The 19,150-nt window shown below is 50.0% G+C and overlaps 1 protein-coding gene across 1 annotated transcript; it reads left to right on the top strand.

Moving 5' to 3' along the window:
* The first annotated feature begins 49 nt into the window (after positions 1 to 49).
* EXOSC5 (exosome component 5) lies at positions 50 to 17,216 on the top strand. Its single transcript, XM_040442353.1, has 6 exons — positions 50 to 215; positions 5,661 to 5,774; positions 7,680 to 7,801; positions 11,045 to 11,185; positions 11,459 to 11,548; positions 16,523 to 17,216. The coding sequence occupies exons 1-6, from the start codon at positions 59 to 61 to the stop codon at positions 16,613 to 16,615; spliced, it is 717 nt and encodes a 238-aa protein (XP_040298287.1). The 5' UTR covers positions 50 to 58; the 3' UTR covers positions 16,616 to 17,216.
* The last annotated feature ends 1,934 nt before the right edge of the window (positions 17,217 to 19,150 follow it).

Here is a 19,150-nt window from a genome sequence, read left to right as displayed (position 1 = left end):
CTCCCACCTGAAGAGAAGGCACAATACCGTCACAACCGGTACACGATTCTGACAGGCAATGGTAATGGGCAGCTCAGCGCAGGACCCCGGAAGTGGAAGTGTCCGGCACGTGCCGTTTTGGGGCGAGATGGAGGTGCAGGAACCTGGCCTGAGGGAGATCGCTTGTGAGCAGAGCCCCCTGAGCCGGCCGGATGGCTCCGCGACGTTCGTGCAGGGTAATGAATAGTCAGTCACTGACCGACCATTAGACGCTATTAATGTCTGCCCAGAGCCTCATAAAAATAACAGCGCTAGGAGGGAAAAGTGGAGGCGTGGTTTATAGCAACCAATCAGAGTCCAGCAGTCTTCTCTGGAGCGCAAAGTAGAAGATGAAAGCAGAGATCTGATTGGTCTCCCTGCAGGCGTTAGCTGTAGCAGCCAATCAGATTCCAGCGGACATATTTGTGGCACAGAGTAGAATATGAAAACAGGGATCTAATTGGTCCATATGCAACCTACTCCAGATTTATGAAAACTACCTAAAGGAACTGGCTTTGTTGCCCTTAGCAACCAGTAACAGCTCAGCTCTCATTGTTTATGTTGGAAGCTGTGCTGGGATTGGTTGCCAGGGGCAACAAAGACAGTTTTCATGCATACCCCTTATAGTTCTGTTGCCCCCTCATTAGCTTAGTGCTATGGGGGAGATTTTTCAATACTGGTGCAAGGGAAAAGTAGCAGATGCCCATAGCAACCAGTCAGATTATTTTTGGTTGCTACGAGCAGCTGCAGACATTTGACAGCACACAATGGGGGTCATTTACTAAAACTCCTTACGCCCCTTTTTGGTGTAAAAAAGTTGCAAGACCCTGTTTTGCAACTTTTTAAACTCCAATGTTTTACACCGCCCTCAACAGTGGGAAATGGCGGCGGCCGGGCCATGGGGCCTCTGCAAATTCATCAACATTAACACCCATTTCCAGGGACTGGAGTAGTCTTCAATCTAGGTGCACTGACTGCTGGAGGATGCACCTAATTTCTGACGAGGTCTCCGCCTCATACCATAAATTAGGCGCATCCTCCAACAGTACAGGGGCGATCAAAGACCCCCCCAATATGCCTTTATGTCATACTCACCAACCTTTGAGAAGGGACATCAGGGAGAAACAGAATGAGGCGCATCCATTTTACCTTCCAAAATTTTGGGGCTTTATGCCCCGCTATCTCTCCTGACTCCCCCCATCCCCCAACCTCCACACACATACCCAGCTGAGCATGCATGTGCTTTCAATGGGCAGAGAGGAGAACACCTCTGACAGCAGGTTACAATTGGGTGTTAAAGGGTTTATCCAAATCCTATAATGCCCCTCATACTGGTCATACTTACCCCACTCCCCGTCACCCGCGTCGCTTCTGATGCCCGCATGGCTGGCGCTGCATCTCCCTGTTGCGCGGATCAAAACATCCAGTGGCGGTGGCGGGGGGGGGGGGCAGCCAATAGCTGCGACGGGGATAAGCCTCCTAGCGTCACCTGCGATGCTAGTGAAGCTCGTTCCCATCGCGGCCTGCTATTGGCTGCTCACCCCCATCGCCAGATGTTTTGATCCGCGAGATGGGGAGATGCAGCGGCGGCCGTCCGGCACGAGAAGCGAAGCGGGTGCCGCATGGTAAGTATGAACAGCATGAGGGGCCTGGGCATTTTGGGGGGCATTATACGGGTTGGGTAACCCCTTTAAAGGGGTTGTGCCAAGTTTTGAAGTTTTCCCTATCCTATAGGGCCGTGATGGCGAACCTATGGCACGCGTGCCAGAGAGGGCACGCAGAGCCTTCTCTGTCGGCACGCGCGCCCTATCCCATATGTATAAAGAGGAGGATCGCGGTCCCGGACTCCAGCTGACTTATTCATGTGCGCCGAACACAGAGGGGAGGGACTGGCATCAGTGCTGCGAACACAGAGGGGAGTGAGAGGGGAGGGACCAGGGGCGGACTGACCATTTGGGCACTTCGGGCCTGGACCGAGGGCCCGTGGCCACTAGGGGGCCCACCAGGAGGAATCCTCGGTGGGCCCCTAGGATTACAGTGTCACACACTGACACACTTAACTTTAGCAAGTGGCGAGGATTACTTGATCACCTCGCCACTTCACTTGATATGGCTGCTGCAGGCTGCAGCGCTGCGCAGTGCCTCCGTTCCCCCCGCTCGTTGTGCTGTCTGGGTCGTGGGTCCGCCTTCCACCATGGTGGGCCCGCCTCCTCATAAGTGCTGTGCCTGCCCTTCTCTCTGCTGGATCCCTAGGCACGCACAGGCTGTCAGGAGGGTCCCTCTGAGTCTGCTGGTCTGTATAAAGTCAGGGGGTCCGTGGAGTATATGAGAGCAGGTCTGACCACAAGAGTGTCCCTCCCTCTGCTGCTGCTACTATTACTCTTTTGCTTGGCTTCCGTTTTCTTTATTTTCTTCCCCAGCACCCCTCCTCCTGTTTGTTTCACTACAGGAGCTTGCTTCAATCCTCCTGTCTAGTAGGATACACACAGGTAGCTGCTGGCTAGTGGGGCTCTGTCTATGTGTTTGAGGAGACAGTCAGTAATGATCTTCTGATCCTATCATCATCAGATAAGGAGATCCCTAGTATGGACAGAATGCTCCCAGTGCCTGCTATAGACAGATCAATGCACCACCCTCCCATCACATCTCCTGAGAGGTATGCCAGTGTCCACAGATGTCCTCCTGCATGTATCCGGACTTCTTCCCTCCCACACAATGGCCTTTATGTCTGTGCACAGTTCTCAGCCCCTGTGTCTCCACCATCCATATGGGATCCCTGCTGATGTCTCTCATTCCCAGTCCCTATTTGTGTTCTCACTACCCCCCAAACTAGTAGGGTTTGTGGATGTGATTAGACCACTTACCTCTATCTGCAGATCACTGTTTACCCTCCATTTTCATTGATTGCAGATAAAGAGGAAAGTGCTGAGTACAGGCTGCCCTTATGTAAGCAGGCAGCAGCATTCTGGATGATCATGAATTACTGCTCTGTTCTCTGCATTGACATAAAGGAATTGTTGCTGGGCTGCCAGCACTGGAAGGGTTAATCACTGAGGGACACACTGTCACTGTCATCAGGCCATAGGGCTGTCTCTTGTATGATACAGTACATAAGGTTGGATTGTGCAGGGAACCCGCTTACTATCTTGTATACCCTGCACAAATTGCAAACAAAGCTCTGCTACATCTGGGTGTGATTAACAAATACTGCAGTGATGCGCCATAAAAAGCGTCTTTTCAGCCTCTTTGATGAGGCGATGGGAGAGTAGAGACCCTGCTCCCCCCTCCTCCTGTCACCCCACTAGTGACCCTGCTTCCCCTCCTGTCATCCCACTAGTGACCTTGCTCCCCCTGCTTCCCCTCCTCCTGTCACCCCACTAGTGACCCTGCTCCCCCCTCCTCCTGTCACCCCACTAGTGACCCTGATCGCCCCCTTCCTCCTGTCATCTCACTAGTAACCCTGCTCCCCCCTCCTCCTGTCACCCCACTAGTGACCCTGATCGCCCCCTTCCTCCTGTCATCTCACTAGTAACCCTGCTCCCACCCACTAGTGACCCTGTGTGTTCCTGTACGGAAAGGAGCCTGGCTGGAGTGTGGTGTGGCCTAGCTGTGTGTCTGTCCCTGTGTGTGGCGCGATATGTGGGTGGGGCTGTGTGTGGGTGTGGCTTGAGGGTGGGCAGGGACACAGGGGCCCCATAATCTTCCATTGCCCGGGGGCCCCGTGAGTTGTCAGTCCGCCCCTGTCACTACCCTTCAGTATTCCGTCAGTGACTGCTTGTGGGTTTCAGGAAGAAGCTTCTGCCAATCAGCGTTATGCTTCTTCTTCCTCTGCTGTGTCAGTACAACATCGTCTTGCTCTGTGAGTGGTGCAGCCTGGACCCATGAGCTGTTCCTGGGAGCAGAACAAGCAGTGAGAGAATCACATCTGCCCTGGTATAATTATTTTTTAATATAAAAGTTCACACTGACTGAGGGGACTCAGGGAGCACCCCTGTTCCCCACTCATACACCTTCAGACTCCAGCCCAGTTTATGGGAGGTGGTAGAGGGGTCCTCCTCCCTAAGGGCCCATGCACACGACCAGTCTAAGGCTAGTTTCACGCTAGCGTCAGGACGGATCCGACAGCCTGTTGGATCCGTCCTGCCGCTAGTTCACATGTGGCCCCGAACTGCTGCTCATCCCCATTGACTATAATGGGGGCGGAGTTCCGGCAGCAGCGCTCGGCGAGAGGCCCTTGGACTAAAACTACGACATGTCCGACATTTAGTACGGCAGCCTCTCACCAAGTGCTGCCGCTGGAACTCCACCCCCATTATAGTCAATGGGGATGAGCAGCAGTCCGGGGCCACACGTGAACTAGCGGCAGGACGGATCCAACAGGGATCCATCCTGTCGCTAGTGTGAAACTAGCCTGAGTGGGCCATATGTCCCGGACTGGTATTGATCATGTGCAGGGGAGCACACAACATCATAAGATCTTAAGATTGTGGGACAAGTCCGCTGTTCCCCCACCGGAAAAGGCTGCCGGAGAAGGCTGCCGCTTGTGTGAAAGTAGCCTAAGTTGGGAAGTGTTCAAGTTACCATTATTTTTCCATTCTGAATAAAGAAAAAAAAATCTAAGAATCCTGTAAAAAAAAAATAATCCCGTGCATCAGTTGCACATTTAGCATTTATTTGATCCATTTCTGAATGATCCTTTAGGCCTCATGCACACGAATAATGGCCGTGTGACTGCCGTTTTAGCACCAATGAAAGTCTATGGGGCTATTCACATGGCCGTTCTATAAACAGCCAGTGAATAGCATCTGTCCTAAAATAGGACATGTCCTATTTTTTTCAGTTTCCACAGCCATGCGGACCCCACTGAAATCAATAAGACTGTTTTTAACAGCCAATTGACGAGTACACTTTCATTAGGGGTTTAACAAAGTGTCCCCCATGGTTTAAATAGTGCCCCCATGGTGACCCGCAGCAAAAAAAACCAAAAAACTCACCTCATCCACTTGCTCGCGGTGCGGCAGTCTCTTCTCTCTTCATTGAGCAGGACCTGCCGAATTACCTGCGATTTGTGTGGTGACGTAACCACGTGGGAGCGCGCAGTGACGTCATCATGCACATCGCAGGTCCTGTTCAGTGAAGATAGAAGAGACTGCTGCAGAGCGAGCAAGTGGATAAGGTGTGGACCATTATGGGGGCATTGTTTAAAGCATGGAGGAAATTAATATGGGGCATTAAAAAAAATTATTCATACCCTACGGGGGGCCATTATTTAAGATGGGGACCTACATTGGGGGCATTATTAAAGCTGAGGGTGCTAAAAAACACACACACATACTATGGGGGACATTATTAAAGCTGGGGACAGTAAAAAAAAAAATCCTACACTATGGGGGCCATTATTAAAGCTGGGGTCCTACATTTGTATCATTGAAAGGTCTGTTATTGTATTTTTATTTTAAAGCAAAAGATGTGAATGTATGAGTTTTTCTAAAATAAAACCTCAACATTAAGGTTAAATTGCCATTGGCACTTTGCGATAAGTAAGTGGGTTTTGGGTTGCGATTTGGGCACTCGGTCTTTAAAAGGTTCGCCATCACTGACCTAGACCGTGGTGACATCCGTACTTCTTTCCGTCACTGCAGGGGACACGTCGGTTCTGGTCGGAGTCTATGGCCCGGCAGAGATTAAATTCAGCAGAGAGATGCACGACAAGTCCACTGTCGAGGTGATGGTGCGGCCAAAAGTGGGGCTACCTGGTGAGTACCCCGACCTTCATATCCTCCTGATGTTTAATGCTTATGTTCTAAGTGGTTATTCACCTGTTATTTTGCATATCTGGCGTAGAGGGCGGAGCCTCTGTACCGTACACTTACTGGTATAGTAGAGCAGACTGGCTGCAATGTGGAAATGATGGCCTTCTGTCTGTCTGCAGCCACCACTAGGGGGAGCTTGTTGCTTATAGGCAGAAGCCTAGTGGTGGCTGATGCCAGATGGAATTTCATCAGTTAAAGGGGTTTTCTGGGACCAGGCACGTCCCCACCCATATGTGCGGAAGACAATGCGACATACTTACCTCTTCAAGTTTCATGGACTGGACCGGGAATCTGCCGACTTCACGTCCTTTACCAGGTCTCCGGTCTGGTCGATGGACGGGTACGTCTCTTCCGCAGCCCGGTACAGGGAGTTGCTGTGGATGGGGCTGGAACAGTTCCGCTCCATGGAGTATGCGCCTACGCCTGAATCCACTTCATCTGCGCCTGCGCAGGGAGATGAATAGTTATGGCCTCCTGTCCACAGCGGCGGAAGTGACATAGTCCAGATTGGCCGCGATGCTCCAGTGAGTGCAGCGGCCTCCTCATAGAAAACTAGGCACAGCGCCGTCCATTGTATAGTGGCTGTGCTTGGTATTGCAGCCCAGACCTGCTGCCCCTAGAAGACCATGTGACCTGATGAATGTGATGTCACTGGCCGCAGCACCACAGCCTCTTCAAACACCTGGTCGGTGGGGGTCCCGGGTGTCGGACCCTCACCAATCTGATATATGACCTGTCCTGAGCATATATCATCCACACTGACCTCCCGGAAAACCCCTTTAACCTGCAGAGATGGCGCCTACTGACTCTGGAGCGGGTACAACCTGTGAACCCATCCCAAAGAAGTGCCCGCTCCCCGCGCTGTAGTGTTGCACCCTAGCGCCTGAAGGGGCTCTTTTCACAGTTTCCTCTTTTTTTGCACTTTTTTTGCAATTTACATTATTATTTTGAGGTTTTTTATTATTGATTTAGAAAATGAGAAATATCGCAGCCGGCACTGCCCCGCGTGTCTGTCTGATCACATATATCACTTCATAGCTGCACGGCGGTATAGTCCATATGATAGTATACAAAAATAGGAAAGCGCCGCGGCGCTCGCCATCAATCTTGAATTGCAGTTTATTTCATAGTTACAAAAATACGGTGCATGTAGAGCAATACACAGAATCAAATGAAGACAGACAAATTTATCATTTAACCCTAAAGGTCCCATGGCCTGCGTTCTAATTATCCATGCGGCTTCCTGCTGGAGCAGGATGCGTTTTCTATCCCCCCCCCTCTTGTTGGGGTCTGGACTTTCTCTATGCCCGCACATCATGTATGTGTTCAATTAACCGAGTTGCTCCGTTTTTATTTGTTATTGATTTTTTGTGTTCCCTGAAGCGTCCATCTAGACATCTATGTGGATATTTCTGTTTGTGTACATAGTCGCACATGGCGCAGTGTCTGGTGTGTGCGGGGTGGTTCCTGCGGTGGCAGGCTACCTCCCGTCGAGCAGCTTATTTATCTTAAAGGGGTATTCCAGTTATAACAAGTTGTCCCCTACCCACAGGATAGGGGATAACTATCAGATCGTGGGGGTCCTACAGCTGGGACCCCTACCGATCACGAGAACAGGGGCCCCGAACTCTGTGAAGCATCCCTGAAATGGACGGAAGCGACTGGTCAGCGATGTACTCGGCTATCTCCAGGGCTGCCATAGCCAGACTCATTTTTACGACCAGCCTCTCTGTCCACAGGGTACAGGGCCCCCGTTCTCATGATCGGTGGGGGTCCTACAGCTGTGGATAGGGGATAACCGGAATTACCCCTTTAATAATCCAAAACTTTCTACTCTCTTCCCGTCAGCTATACAAGAAAAGAACTACGAGCAGTTGATTCGGGAGACCTGTGAGTCGGTCATCTTGGGCACGTTGCACCCACGGACATCCATCACCATCGTGCTTCAGGTCATCAATGACGCGGGCTCTGTATCCTTTTACTGGACTTGTAATAATCATGACTGGCCACCGGAGGGCAGGTGTTCTCCCCGCTCTTTCCTATGATTCCTCCTCGTGTCCTCCGCTATCAGTACACGCTTCTCTTCCTGTCTTATCTTCTCGCTATCTCCCATGGATAGAACGCCAGGCATTGTGCAGTCGGCTCGGGCTGATATCAGCGCAGCAGAGATTGCACTCTAGGAAGATTTGAAGGCGAATAGACTGAAATGTCACGTGTTTGTTTGACGCCCAATCAGGGCACGCCCCATAAGCCCTGCTTGTGGAAATTTGTTAAATTGTTTACCACCATGGAGATGTACAAGGTAATATCCGTCCATTAGTTGCTTGCCGCAGGAACTATCCGCAGATAAAATCTGGCAGCGGCATGGAAAATAAATTCATGTAGCTTCTGTACAGGTGCAATAGCCTGCAGAGGACAAGCTGTAGACCAGCGTCCATAGAGCTGACACTCTGTACCAGGTACCTGAAGTTATAGGGGTCCTGGCGATACCCCTAGTGACTGCATTCAGAAAAAAAGGGCTATAGAGCTTCTATAGCAGGGTCACCCCTATGAAACCAGGCATGCTGCTTAGCAGAGTTGATCCTGCTGATTAGGGTAGGGTTGATCCTGGGGCTGAACCACAAAAATATTCTTCATTTTTGCAACCAGCACCTGGATCTGAATTCTTTTATAATTGCATGTCATTGAAAATTTAGCATAGCCAGTGAGCTATTCAATAAAATCTGTCCGTATAGCGCCACCTGCTGTTTGCTCTTTTTCTAATTTCTCTGTCTTGCTCATGGCTGCACATGCTCATTTCCATCCTTCAGCTGCAGCAGAAAGAACATGCCTCCTGAGCTGTGATGGGGAGAGAACTATAGCAGAAAGGGGACACACCCTGAGCTGTGATAGGGAGAGAGCTGCAGCAGAAAGGGCACACCCTGAGCTGTGATGGGGAGAGAGTTACAGCAGAAAGGACACACCCTGAGCTGCGATAGGGAGAGAGCTGCAGCAAAAAGGACACGCCTCCTGAGCTGCAGCAGAAAGGACACACCCTCTGAGCTGCCAGCTTGAAATAAATCTAGCAGAGCTATTGGAGCAATGAATGGGGAGATCTCTGGATCCATGCGAGGTACAGGGCTGTTTCTAGCTTTGTTACAAAGATATGGTCATGTACTATATGATTTACACTTTTTGCATTAATTATGTCACAGCCCCTCTACAATACCTCTCGTTAAAACCCGGTGCCCTGTTCATGAGAGATCAGCCATTTATTGATGTTGCTAACCCCTCTGAGCACCCTAGCGCCTCCGCTTTCCATTGGCCCTCTTTGATTGACGGGGCCAAGCATCCTCCCCGTCCTCCTGTCTGGCCCGGTTATCCTGCGCATGCGCCATTGAATCTTCCATCGGAACATGCGCAGTGCATCTCTTTGGCTTTCCCCAGTGTTGAGATGCACGCATGTACTGAGTAACTGATGGCGCATGCGCAAGATTACAGGGCCAGGCATGAGGGCAGCGACTCTTACCTGGCCCTGTTGTCCTGGGCATGCGCCATTGAATCGTCGATCGCCCATGCACAATACATCTTGGTTGGCTTTCCCGCGATGTTGAGATGTTATCTGCACATGCACTGATTGACGATTTAATGACGTATACGCAGGATTACGGGGCCAGGCAGGAGGACAACGAAGATGTCTTGAAAGTGGACAAGCTGAGATGCTCTGAGGGGTAGGACCGGCCCCTCTGGGCACCGAAGCCCTCATTAACGGGACCATAAGATTTTTCATCTGCAGCATCAACCCTACAAGGCGGCATGCATGGTTTAATAGTGTGGATCCTGCTGATAAACGCTCTACAGCATAAATTGGCATTGTTGCATTGTGTTGTCTCTCACCACCAGAGGGCAGTGTACACACATGAGCTCCACCATGGTCGCCTGCTAGGTGCCGTACCTGCCGACAGCTGGAGATGTAATGCAGCCCCCCAGACGTGCGCTCAGGCAGAGCAGCCGACTTCATTTACCTTTTAATTAGTCAGAAATGAGTGCGTTAATTAAAGCAGCTCAGGTAGCATTGGAATTAAGATGTCTGCGCTGCTGGGAAAAGGGCTTAAAATAGGATCCGGCTGATTCTTGCCGTCACTCACATCATCCTCTTCTTGTCTGGTTGTTAGAGAAGCATCATGGCTGAAGTATTTTCTTGAAAGGGGATATCCCATGACAACTTAACCCCTCTCCAGGGTCTGATCGGCGGGGTTCCCTGCCAGTCCTGGGAACGGGGGCTCTACGGGACTGCCGGAGATAGACGAGTTCAAACATAGAAGTGATGGGGAGCAGTGCTGCCCCCGGAGCTGATCGGTGGAAGTGCTGGGGGTCGGACCCCCACCGATCTGATATTGATGATATATAAAAGTCTTGGAAACCCCTTTAAGAGCAATGGACACCCTTACAGGATTATTATTATTTTTTTTATGGAAAATTAAAGGGGTTGTGCCAGGTTTGCAAGTTATCCCATATCCAAAGGATAGTGAATGTCTGATCGCTGGGGATCTGACCTCTGAGACCCCCACCGATCCCGAGAATGGAGTCCCTATAATCTGATGGAGCGGCAGGTCAAGCATACACCCTGCCACTCCCATCAGATCCGGTGGTCGGCCCTCAGCCATCAGTTAGTCATCTCCTCTCCTGTGGATGTGGAATAACTTGTGAACCTGGCACAGCCCCTGTAAAGTGATTTTGAGGATGTTCATATTGGTGGCGTATCCTTAGGACAGTTTATCGATATCAGATTGGCAGGGGTCCGGCTCCGGGCATCCCAACGATCAGCTGTATGATGAGGCCTCTTCCTAGGTCAGTGACGTCACATTCATGGCCCAGGTGCAGCTCGGTCCCGGTCAAGTGAATGGGGCTGAGGTGCGATACCAAGCACGGCCACTATACAATGGGTGGTGCTGTGCTTAGTAAGCTGCGAGGAGGCCACAGCATTCACCAACGCTCTGGTAACTGCCGCTGCTTTCTCAAACAGCTGATCGTCGGGCGTGCCCCCGCAGATCTTATATTGATGACCTATCCTGAGGATAGACCATGATAATGAAAATCCTGGAAAATCGCTTTAAGCAACTTTCTGTATTAAACATTTGCAGCCATTTTGCTGCTGTAGAGTATGTGTAAATCCTTCACCTAGCTGGTGCTGCTCCTGTCTGTGCTTAAAGCCTTGACTGCCCCCCTCCTAGTTACTCGCCTGCTTCCTAAATGCGGCCTGCATGGGTATGATGGATGCCGGGCTGCCCATGCGCGCCCTGTTCTGTGGTGTCACCTGCGCTCTGGACAACGACGGACAACTAACCATTGACCCCACTACTAAAGAACAAAAGGTCAGTCATTCAGAAGTCCGAGAAGTGCCCGCCGCCGGTTCAGTGCCACTCGTGCTGCCGCCACCTCCATTTCCCGGCTATCGCAGCATCGCCATACGACATGGCAGGCCCAATCAGATTCCAGCTTTCATATTTCAAAGACCACTTTTGGGGATGAAAAATGCAATCTGATTGGTATTTTTTTTAAATAAATTGGATAATCCCAACCCAAATTTCTGTGAAATGTTGCCCAGGGGTTGGGATGATTTATTCTGTCTTGTGTTATGTCCCCAGGAGAGCCGCACCGTTCTGACGTTTGCGATTGAGAGCACAGAAAATAAAATATTAACCGTTTCCAGTCGAGGTGCATACTCCCCCGCAGAGGTAAGTGTCTGCCGTACTGGTTCTACACATCTGTCATGGAAGCAGAGAAACCCCCGCTGCATCAGACTGTTCACATGTGTGTCGTCCCCCCCGCATGTGAATATTCACATGTATCCCCCCCCCCCCATGAGATCATTAAGGCTACTTTCACACCTGCGTTAGGTGCGGATCCGTCTGGTATCTGCACAGACGGATCCGCACCTATAATGCAAACGCTTGTATCCGTTCAGAACGGATCCGTTTGCATTAGCATGAACAAAAAAAAAAAACGGACGGATCCGTTTTGACTTTACATTGAAAGTCAATGGGGGACGGATCCGTTTGAAAATTGAGCCATATAGTGTCAACTTCAAACGGATCCGTCCCCATTGACTTGCATTGTAAGTCTGGACGGATCCGTTTGCCTCCGCACGGCCAGGCGGACACCCGAACGCTGCAAGCTGCGTTCAGGTGTCCGCCTGCTGAGCGGACGACAAACGGTGCCCGACTGATGCATTCTCAGTGGATCCGCCTCCACTCAGAATGCATTAGGACTGGACGGATCCGTTCGGGGCCGCTTGTGAGAGCCTTCAAACGGAACTCACAAGCGGAGCCCCGAACGCTAGTGTAAAAGTAGCCTAATATGTATCCCCACCCCCTGCATCACATTGTTCAGCCAAAACATTAAAAGGGTTTCCCAAGATTATCTGTGGGGGTCCAACACCAGGGACCCCCGCCGATCAGCTGTTTGAGAAGGCAGCGGTGCACCAGGAAAGGTCGGATTGTGACTGGGTCAGAACATCTCCAGAATGGCAGATATTGTGGGGTGTTCCTGGTATGCAGTACCTACCAAAAGGGATGCAAGGAAGGACAGCCGGCGAGAGGGTCATGGCCGCCCATTGATGTACGTTGAGAGTGAAGACTGATCTCTCTGGTCCGATCTCACAGAAGAGGTACGGGAGCAGAAACTGCTGACAAAAGTTCCTGCTAACTATGGTAACAAGTTGTCGGGACACAGAGGACATCACCACTTGCGGTGTAGCTGAAGATCGGTCATGCTGACCCCTGTCCACTGCCGAAAGTGCCTACAATGGGCACATGAGCATCAGAACTGGACCGTGGAGCAACGGAAGAAGGCGGCCTGGTCTGATGAATCACGTTTTCTTTTACCTCCATGTGGACGACCGGGTGTGTGTGTCACTTACCTGGGGAAGAGATGGCACCAGGTAACCTATGGGGAGAAGACGAGCGGGGGGGGGGGGGGGGGGGGGGGGTGCAGTGTGATGCTATAGGCAACCTTGGTTCTTGACCTAGAAACATAGAATGTGTCGGCAGATAAGAACCATTTGGCCCATCTAGTCTGCCCAATATACTGAATACTATGGATAGCCCCCGGCCCTATCTTATATGAAGGATGGCCTTATGCCTATCCCATGCATGCTTAAACTCCTCCACTGTATTTGCAGCTACCACTTCTGCAGGAAGGCTATTCCATGCATCCACTACTCTCTCAGTAAAGTAATACTTCCTTATATTACTTTTAAACCTTTGCCTCTCTAATTTAAAACTGTGTCCTCTTGTGGTCGTTTTTCTTCTTTTAAATATGCTCTCTTCCTTTACCGAGTTGATTCCCTTTATGTATTTAAAAGTTTCTATCATATCCCCTCTGTCTCTTCTTTCTTCCAAGCTATACATGTTAAGGTGGATGTGACACCTACCTAAACATCGTACAGATAAGGCTACTTTCACACTCGCAATTGGTGAGGATCCGTTCAGATAATACAACCTCATACATCCGTTCAGAACGGATCCGTCTTGAACACTATTGAAAGTCAATGGAGGACGGATCCGTTTTCTATTGTGCCAGATCCGTCCCCATTGACTTACATTGTGTGTCAGAACGGATCCGTTTGGCTCCGTTTCGTCATACGGACACCAAAACGCTGCAAGCCGCGTTTTGGTGTCTGCCTCCAAAGCAAAATGGAGACGGAACGGGGCAAAACTGATCTGTTTTAGACCACTTGTGAGAGCCCTGAACGGATCTCAGAAATGGAAAGCCAAAACGCCAGTGTGAAAGTAGCCTAAGGCGGAGGCCTCCTTTAGCAGTACCATGTCCTGGCCACACTGCAGAAACTGTTTAGAAATGGTGTGAGGAACATGACACCAAGTGTAAAGGGGTTGTCTCATCTCGCACTTTGGTGGCATATCGATAGGGACGTGATGAAAAAACATGCCTGACCCACGGAGGCCGCATCTGACAACTTCCCGGACTGTTTGGATCTGCATAAAATGTTTGGTGCCCACACCCGGGGGGACACCATTTATGGGTCTTGTAGGAAAGTAATGCAGGAGATGTTATCACACATGATTGCTTCAGACCTCATGGTGTACGTGGTATCTGCATTACACCATGGTCCTCGCTGGCACCGAGAACTGCAGCCTGCATTATGCTAGTGTCTGGGCAGCCCGGGTGAGTGATGGCGGTCAGGCTCCAACTCATACGGAGATTATATCTGTCACTGACCAGTGGAGGGCGCTGCAACTTTACACCTCTAGGACTGGTGGATTAGGAGGTTTGGTATCCCTCAGCCTTCGCTGTATGTATCCCGGGGTCCTCTGCTCAGCATTACGCACCAGTCATCTCCCTCGCTGTGACCCCCCCACCCCAGGTGGCCGCAGATCATCAGAGTAATCTGCGGGTAATTGGCCCATCTCTTAGTGTACGTCAGATCTGTGCCCGCCAGCCCGGCTCCCCATCTAATTGACCAAATGCGCCACTTCTCGCCAATGTGAGCTTAATGACCAGGTGTCTGCACACTGAGACAGGGAAATGACAGGCTGCCCCCCGCCACTCATCTGTTTATACAGGCCAGTCAGAGCTGTCATCGCCCCCGCCATCATCCGAATTATCAGCTGCACTGGTGACTGAAGCTGCGCCTCAGAGCGGAGGCTCGGGGACCAGTGACATGCACTACAAGACCAATGATGCCCTGTGCTGCTCAGCTCTATGAGGATCCAGAGGGCAGTCAGTCAGAAAATTGTCCATGTGTTAGTACCGAAGCTGCGGTGGCCATTTTTGTTGGTGACAACAGGACTGGCCCCTATATAGGTTGTCACCTTTGACTTAACATCTCAGGAATTGATGGTTGAACTTTTCTGTCCATTTGGAAGCTAATTTGAAAGTGACAACCAATATGGCGGCACTTCCTGTTGTCACTTAAACGAAAATGGCCGCCGCAACCTCTGAAAGTCAATATGTACATCGATTGCATGTCGTAAAGAGGACGTTTCTGTCCACCTGACGTGTTGGGTTTAGTAAATTCTTCCATTCTCCTTGAAATGACATTGCTGGGGTCTCTTATCTTCTGTCTCTTGACGTTCCTATGTTACTCCTCCTGGAAATGCGTGTATAACTTGACAACTTGACGTTACCATTGCCGTGTGGCCTTATATAGTCCACCAGTGTCAGTATTGATCAAAAGAAGAATGGCCAGCTCCAGTTGTCTGTTTAGTCATACATTTCCAGGAGGAATAACAGGGGAATAATGGAAATACAGCATTCTTAGAAAAGCTGCCATGTATCCACTGCAAAAGCCAGTGATTGGCAGCATCTAGTGGGCAGCGCTGCCATCCAGCGTCCCTGCCAGATCTGCACTCTCTGGGAGGTGAGGCGGTATTGCGCACTATGCTGTATAGTTACACCTATCATCCTGCTCTGTGGCCTCTACCAGGCACCCCACTCAGTCCCTATCATGCACCCCTGCTACCCCCTCGCCCTGACTGTGCACATCCAGCTCTGCTCCTTTGTCCTATCCTATCTTTGCTCAGGTTTGAGCTCCGGTGGTGCCAGAAATTGAGGGGATTATATTCTGACTCCTCGGCAGATATCGGGGTCCCGGGTGGTGAGAGAACGCGGCGCCATCATTTACGTTTTTTCCTGCTTTCCCTCCTGTCGTACAGAATCCACCGCAGCTGGAGAGGAGCTCGGATTCTGTCTGATGGCTCCTCTCTGGTGAATACTGATGATGCCGCGTCCTACAGCTGTCTGCTGTCAATGTCACCCTGGGCTGGGGGCAGAGTGCCCCCATACCAGAGAGATAAGGTGACCCCGTTATCGGAGGGGCCTTCATATCTCACATCTGCCTTATGTCACCCTATAGTAGGAGGAACATCCATGTCTCATATCTGCCTTATGTGACCCTATAGTAGGAGGGACATCCATGTCTCATATCTGCCGTATGTCACCCTGTAGTAGGAGGGACATCCATGTCTCATATCTGCCTTATGTCACCCTGTAGTAGGAGGGACATCCATGTCTCATATCTTCCGTATGTCACCCTATAGTAGGAGGGACATCCATGTCTCATATCTGCCTTATGTTACCCTGTAGTAGGAGGGACATCCATGTCTCATATCTGCCTTATGTCACCCTGTAGTAGGAGGGTCATCCATGTCTCATATCTGCCTTATGTCACCCTGTAGTAGGAGGGTCATCCATGTCTCATATCTGCCTTATGTGACCCTATAGTAGGAGGGACATCCATGTCTCATATCTTCCGTATGTCACCCTGTAGTAGGAGGGTCATCCACCTTATTTCACCCTATAGTAGGAGGGACATAATTTTTTTGCCTTCTGTGTCGCCCTGCGGTGGGAGAATCAGACCCCATTTATCATTTTCCCGCAGTGGGGTGGACATTTGTTCCTGTCTTCTGCTCTCGATGTGTTTAGATTCCCCGTCTCTTCTTATTTTTTTAGCGCGGCCCCCCTCCCCCAGGCAGACAGAGTGAGAGACAATTTAATAAAATGATGTTAAGAGAATCATTAAAATTGAACAAATAGCTGCAGCTCCCTGTGGCAGTTCATAAAGTGAGCGGGTAGAGGACGGGAGGGGGAGGCGGTGGGTGCGGGGAGCCTGGGGGTTTAATAACGTGTCTTCTCCATGTATCACGCCGCCGCCGCCGCTCGCTCCTCACCGCTGTCTCCTCTCTCCCCAGCTCCAGCAGTGTATAGCAGCCGCCCAGCTCTCAGCCCAAAAAATCTTCCACTTCTACAGGGACTCGGTCAAGAGGCGATACTCCAAATCCTAACAGAAGAGCGGCACCTCATCCTGCACCGCGGAGGACCAGACCTGATCAGACCCAGTTGTTGTTTTTTTTCCATTTCTTGTCTTGTTTGTATCTACTATATGGCAGTCGTTTTGCACGCTTATGCAGCATGCTTTATTTAAATGCACAGTGAACTGTTGAGGCGCGAGGCACAGCGCGTTTCGCGGATCTCAGCAGGGCATTGTGAATGGATTGGAAATCATGTCGATAGTGGATAAGATTGCAAAATAGCTCCTGAACTGTCCCCAGGAGGCCATATGGATTTCTGGGTATTTCCCATGATCCTTAGCTGGATGCCTACAGAATAAAGGTGCGCGGACAAAGGCGAAGCCGCACGATGAAACTGTAAATAGTAATCTTTTATTAAAGGTGTTTACACGATGACGTATTTGTCCATTTCTAGTTTAATAAATACATTTCCACAGTTTTTATATCATTCTTCCTGTTTGCGTCTCTGTGATGTATAGGCATAGGTTAAGTTCAATGGAACAGCGCCCCTAGTGGATATATGTTGTAAATCTGGAGATCCCTCAGCCTGTTTACTGGAAACATTGTAAATGGTGTTTATGCAAGAAAAGCCACAAAAACTGAACAAAGGCTTAGGCTACATTCACACTCATGTTTTGGCACTTCTAATTCACTTAAAGGGTTGTTCCACAAAAATTTTGTATAGACACTGAGTTCTTTAAGAAAGTAAATGTGTATAGCGCCACCTGCGGTTTGTTCTTTTCCTTATATCTCTGTCCACCTGGCTGGGTGGTCGCACAAGCTCAGTTCCATTCTTCAACTGTTACCAGCCATATCTACTGTATCAACTTGACAGTTACAGGGAGAGAGCTGCAACAGAAAGAACGCCCCCTGAGCTGTGAGAGCTGCAGCAGAAAGGACATGCCCTCTGAGCTACAATGGGAAGGACACGCCCACTGAGATGACTGGAGAGAACAGAAAGGAAAAGCCCACTGAGCTGTGATAGTAATAGGAATTTAGCAGAGCAATTGGATCAATGAATGGGGAGGTCTCTGGACCCATGTGAGGTACAGGGCTGGTTCTAGCTTTGTTATTAAGAGATCGTCATGTACTGTATGATTTTCCTTTTTGTATATTAATAATGGGATAATCCCTTTAAGCCCAGTCCACCTCACTGCCTACCCCTTAATCCTAGAAGCTACCAGAGAGCTGAGATCTATGCGGCTGTTTGGCAGGATTCTCATAATGAAGAGCCTCACCTGTGCAACCAGCACCATAGATCTAAGCATCCAGGACTTCTCTGAGGATGACTTTGCAGAAGAGGAAGGAGAACTGTCGTCAAGCCGGTTAAGTCTTAAGATCCTCATAAGGCAGCTGTTCGGCTTTACCTCCTCCTATTCATCTCATCAGATGATGGAAGGAAGACTCGGTCTTTTGATACTTACAAGAACTCGGGGTGGAGATAGCTTCAGACAGATCCTATCCATCTGTAGAGAAATGTCTATACACAACCCCCCCACCCCCATGAGAAGAGTTCATAGAAGTTGATTGGATCATCTCGCAGATCTTCTCTCCTCTCTTGTGTTAATGCGATGTCTGTCCTGATTGTGCGCGCACAATGCATCTCCCTCTGCGCTCCGTAAATCTGTCACAGCCCTAATAACCTCCTATCAATGGCGTGGTGTCCTTGCAGGCAGATAATGCATTGTCCTTGTTATCTGACCGGACCGTAATAAGGTGCATTTATTGTTTGTGATGTCACCTCTGATATCTGCCAGCGTAGCGCAGAGATGATGGAATTCACCGCCGAGCTCGGGGCATAAAATGCAAATCAGGAATTGTTTATTACAAATCATACCAGATGCCTCCATACACAGCTTCTCGCTTCCATCAGGCGCTGTGCTCTCCCGCAGCTTAGTCATCGTCATTTACTATATTACTAAGTACTGGAGGTGTGAAATGCGTTAGCATTTTGTAGAATTTAAGACAGAGACAAATAGATTGTGGCTCATCCAATATACATCCGCGCAGGCACCGTCATTATCCTCCTCCTTATTCTATTGAGATACGGGGCGAGCCTGCACCGAGAATTTAGAGCAATGGGGGGCGTCTAAAATTAAGGTAACCTCCCTTGGCCAGGCAGTAGTGCCACTTGATACCCCAACTGTAAGTGACTGTCACTGCCTGCCCTGTGAGAGATCTGAGAAGATCGGATAGACTTGCAGCACGTGAGTCTATCTGACAGGTATTTCTTTGTTTCCTTTCTGTTTGTTGTTGTTGTGGGCAGGATCCCACCTCTCCACGGGTTCTGCTCGTTTGCTTTTTAAGAGGCTCTATTTAAGTCCGCCTCTTACTGCTGACCTTGCGGTTGATATTTTCATTCTGGAGTTCTATACTGGTTGTTTGTGGATCCTCTACTTCCCGCTCATCTCAAGCTAAGTCCTCCTGTTTTCTCCTTTGTGCGTGTGTTGCTTCTAGGTCTCAGGGAGACGCTGGTCCCTTCACGGTGGAAGGTACCGGCTGTCTCATTCCCCGCTCCCTAAGTTAGGG

This window comes from Bufo bufo, chromosome 8, assembly GCF_905171765.1.
Source record: "Bufo bufo chromosome 8, aBufBuf1.1, whole genome shotgun sequence".
Classification (NCBI taxonomy): Eukaryota; Metazoa; Chordata; class Amphibia; order Anura; family Bufonidae; genus Bufo; species Bufo bufo.
The sequence above is the reverse complement of the archived record's forward strand: the minus strand, read 5'-3'. Positions and strand labels throughout refer to the sequence as shown.